At 42.2% G+C, this 3,563-nt stretch overlaps 1 protein-coding gene across 1 annotated transcript in view; it reads right to left on the reverse strand.

Annotated features, from left to right (window-relative positions):
• Positions 1–1,458, reverse strand: part of LOC101854780 — a 4,809-nt gene extending 3,351 nt beyond the window's left edge. Inside the window, exons 1-2 of the mRNA XM_005093066.3 lie at positions 1,352–1,458; positions 561–639 (exon numbers count right to left, since the gene is read on the reverse strand). Coding sequence (XP_005093123.2) covers positions 561–639; positions 1,352–1,405 — 133 coding nt within the window. The 5' untranslated portion in view covers positions 1,406–1,458. The remainder of the gene's footprint in view (positions 1–560; positions 640–1,351) is intronic.
• Positions 1,459–3,563: the final 2,105 nt, after the last annotated feature.

Raw genomic sequence — 3,563 nt, forward strand, 5'->3', positions numbered from 1 at the left:
TATTTTTATTATTATTATCAAAATTAAAGAGCGTTAACTCATGAAGAATGCTCATTCTGGTTCGTTAGAAAATGCAAAAAGACACGCTGTTTCAGGGAAATTTTCAAAAGAAGCACAACTTTAAAAACTGAAATGAAAGAACAGGCATACAGTTACAGTTAAATGGACAAATTAATTAATGTGCTTCTGATTCCTGTATTTCTAAATTTATCATGTTTACAATTCACATTTTGATGTGCTGATGATCTGTCTTAAATTATGAGTCCGCTACATGGTGGAAGATATCGACCTGACGACAGACGTGCACTATGGGTTGGGATTGTAGGATTGTGTCAACATTTTGTCCAGTAAACGTTAGAACACCTGGCCAACGAAAAAGGCTTCGCGCATGACCAAATAGAACGGGCACCAGTCTTGAGTGAGCGAAGCTAACAGGAAGACGTGACTGAAATTCTCTCGACCGGACTACAGGATTGGGGGTCTCTTATCAAGGAATGACAGCGACACGGCAATAAAGACTTACAAAAGGTAGGCCTAAATCTTACAGGATCATGACTCACCCGCGTCTGGTCCGTACTTGACACAACATTCTTCCTGGCCGCACGCGCTAACGTCTTGACATACGTCACCAACCTTGGCCTGAGGAAGATAGACAGTCTTGGTGAATGTACGAGTTCCTCTGGTTTGGTTTTAGGACGCTTGTAGCACAGTTAATTAGGTCACAAAAGCCCCGGAGATTAGATGGGTTACGAAAGAGTGACATACACAGAGCAGAGTCCCTGAGGTTTTGTTTTACGGCGCTTGCAACACAATTTACGGCAGTTGTAATGTCATTAGTACACACACGCCACGATATCTAGAGGTGTTACTCGAAAAGAAAAAGTAGAGTTACGTTCAACAGGTGTTTGACAGGAAACAAGGAGGCAACCACACCAGAGAACCGACCAGCGACCTATGCAGGAGTGAAATGGTGAAATGGTATATTATATTATATTGAATGCCACTATCAACACTGTTGAGACTATTTTAAGGCAGGACCTTCAACGTTAACGTCCATCTCCGAAATGACACAGCCAAATGGGGACTTTGTGTAAAGTGACTTTTCAAAGAACACAATGTCGGACACAGACGCAGGACTTTCCTGTGATTAATTTGATGAACGAAATTAATTTCTTAATGAGATCCCTCCTCCCCCCCCCTAACCCCCACCAAGCTGTCTTGGGAGACAGTGAGACATAATAACTTTGTGTGTGTGTGTGTATGTGTGTGTGTGTGTGTGTGTGTGTGTGTGTGTGTGTGTGTGTGTGTGTGTGCGTGTGATTGTGTGTGTGTGTGTGTGTTGTTTACTTACGTTCACGGTGACGAACACGAAAGCTGACACACACAGGAGAGTCTTGAGCATCATAGTTGGTCGCTGATTGTGAGTTGATCTGTTGGCGGCGAGAAGGTCTTTTATACGACTTGTGAGTTTCAGGACAGAGGAAAAAAATTGTCTCATTTTTCGCTTATCGTACCAAACTCTTTTCTTGCTTTTTTTTCATCGTGTTAAATTTAACTTCAGACATTTTTTTTCTGAAACTTATGACACAGACTGCAAAGGTTCCAACGTTAGCACATGTGATCATCTGACCGCCTACACTTGAGCTTCTCACGGACACCCACGCTTAAAGATAAAGATTCTGTTATCGTCTGTTTGTTGTGGGGTTTATTTGTTTTGTTTTGTTTCTTGGTAATGTTTTTTTGCGGCGCTTGCAATTGCTTGAGGTCATATGAGTTCACAGTGCATATTAAATATTTTCAGTTTGGTATGAATTCATTTTGAATTTGCCAGGGTGGCAGCCGTCGAAGTCTTCTCTTATTGTTTTTAGGACCATAAAAGGATCTTTAACGTGCGTAACTTACACACAGAACCTCCGAAATCTTTTACCTTTATCCGAGACGGCTAGGGGTTACATTTTACCTACCCTAAGATCAGGGATGTGGCTGAAAGACAGCTTAAAAAGGGGCCAATGAGCAGCTGTAGAAAGTCTGCAGAAAGAGTCAGGAGTCTAGAGGAGGGGGCAAAGGGGGGTGAGGAGTGAGGGCAGAAAGTGGAGACGAAAGCATAAGACAACATGGTTAGAGAGCAGGAAAGGAGGTGAAAGGAGACAGTTTTATTGAAGACAATTTTCCGTCGCTGTCAGGTTTTGAACACGGACAAATTGAATGAGAGGCGAAAAACGTAACCTCTAGACCAGGAGACCTCCCCTCTCCTACCCCCATCCAGCGTCTATGATGGAGCCGTTACTAAAACAAAAAAAAACAAAAAAACTAGGAGCCCGCTGTCTCACGCTCTGTTTGTTTAGATTTAGTTCAGAAAGATTTTTACAGCATATGCGACACAAATATGTCATATAAATGCCAAGTAGTAATTGTTAGTAGAGTGTAACATACAAACAAAGAAACGGGAAGTAAGGAAAATAGGTATGGGATTTTTTTAAAAAGACGCTGCAAACTACACCAGAGCACCGGTCAACCAGCCACGTATTAAGTTTGTTTATAGTTCAAGTTTGGAATTGTGTGCCTTTTTATCCCTGTACTTTCATGTCAAATAGAAACATCTCAATGACTACGTAAATGAAAGTTCTGAAATGCTGTATATGGTCAACCCTTCTATGTCTGTGGATGAAGGACAATCACTAAAGACAGTGAAAGTAGAATATAAGCAACAAAAATGTGGTTTCTTAGGAGACTGCTGAGAATATCGTGGAAGGGAAAGAAATCAAATGAGGAAGTGCTTGATGAAGCCCACGTGGGACGTTCACTGTTAAAAACAACCAGGAAACGACAAATGCAGTTTCTGGGACACCTGAATAGACGTATACGAGTAGGTCTTGAACATCTAGCTCTCACTGGCAAAATTGATGGCAAACAAGCCAGGGATAGGTCCAGAGCAACCTACTTAGGGAACCTCAACAAATGAGTAACGGGGAAAGATCAGGGAAACGTAGCTTTTGGAGAACCTTCATCGCCGATGTCTGTCGTAGATCTGGCACTGGATGATGGTGATGTTTATGTCTCTGGGTACGTCGACAGGCCTTGTAAAGAGTTGAGGGGAAGGGGACTTTTTTATTTTGGGTTTTCTTAAAATGGGTACAATTGTTATAGCTGTTTTATTGTTGCTGTTTTTGTTGTTACTGTTTTTATTATTGTTGTTGTAGCTGTTGCTTGTTTTGTTGTTGCTGTTGCTTCTGTTGTTCTTGTTGTCGATGTTGCTGTTGCTGTTGCTGTTGTTGTTGCTGCTGCCTATGTTTGTTAATGCTGTTGTTGTTGTTGTTGTTGTTGTTGTTGCTGTTGTTGTTGCTCTTCTTGTCGTTGTTGCTGTTGTTGTTGATGCTGTTGTTGTTGTTTTTGTTGTTTCCCTTTGAAAACACAACCAGTTTGCGCCAGACAACATTCCCTAGAGCCGTACGTGCCGCCATCTTGACACACGTCGCCCACCTGGTTCGGTTTTCTATATATTATTATGTAGGCCCTAGCTGTTTTTACCCGCCGTCCCCCATCCCCGTCCCCCCCCACCCCTG

This window comes from Aplysia californica, unplaced genomic scaffold (assembly GCF_000002075.1).
Source record: "Aplysia californica isolate F4 #8 unplaced genomic scaffold, AplCal3.0 scaffold00057, whole genome shotgun sequence".
Lineage (NCBI taxonomy): Eukaryota > Metazoa > Mollusca > Gastropoda > Aplysiida > Aplysiidae > Aplysia > Aplysia californica.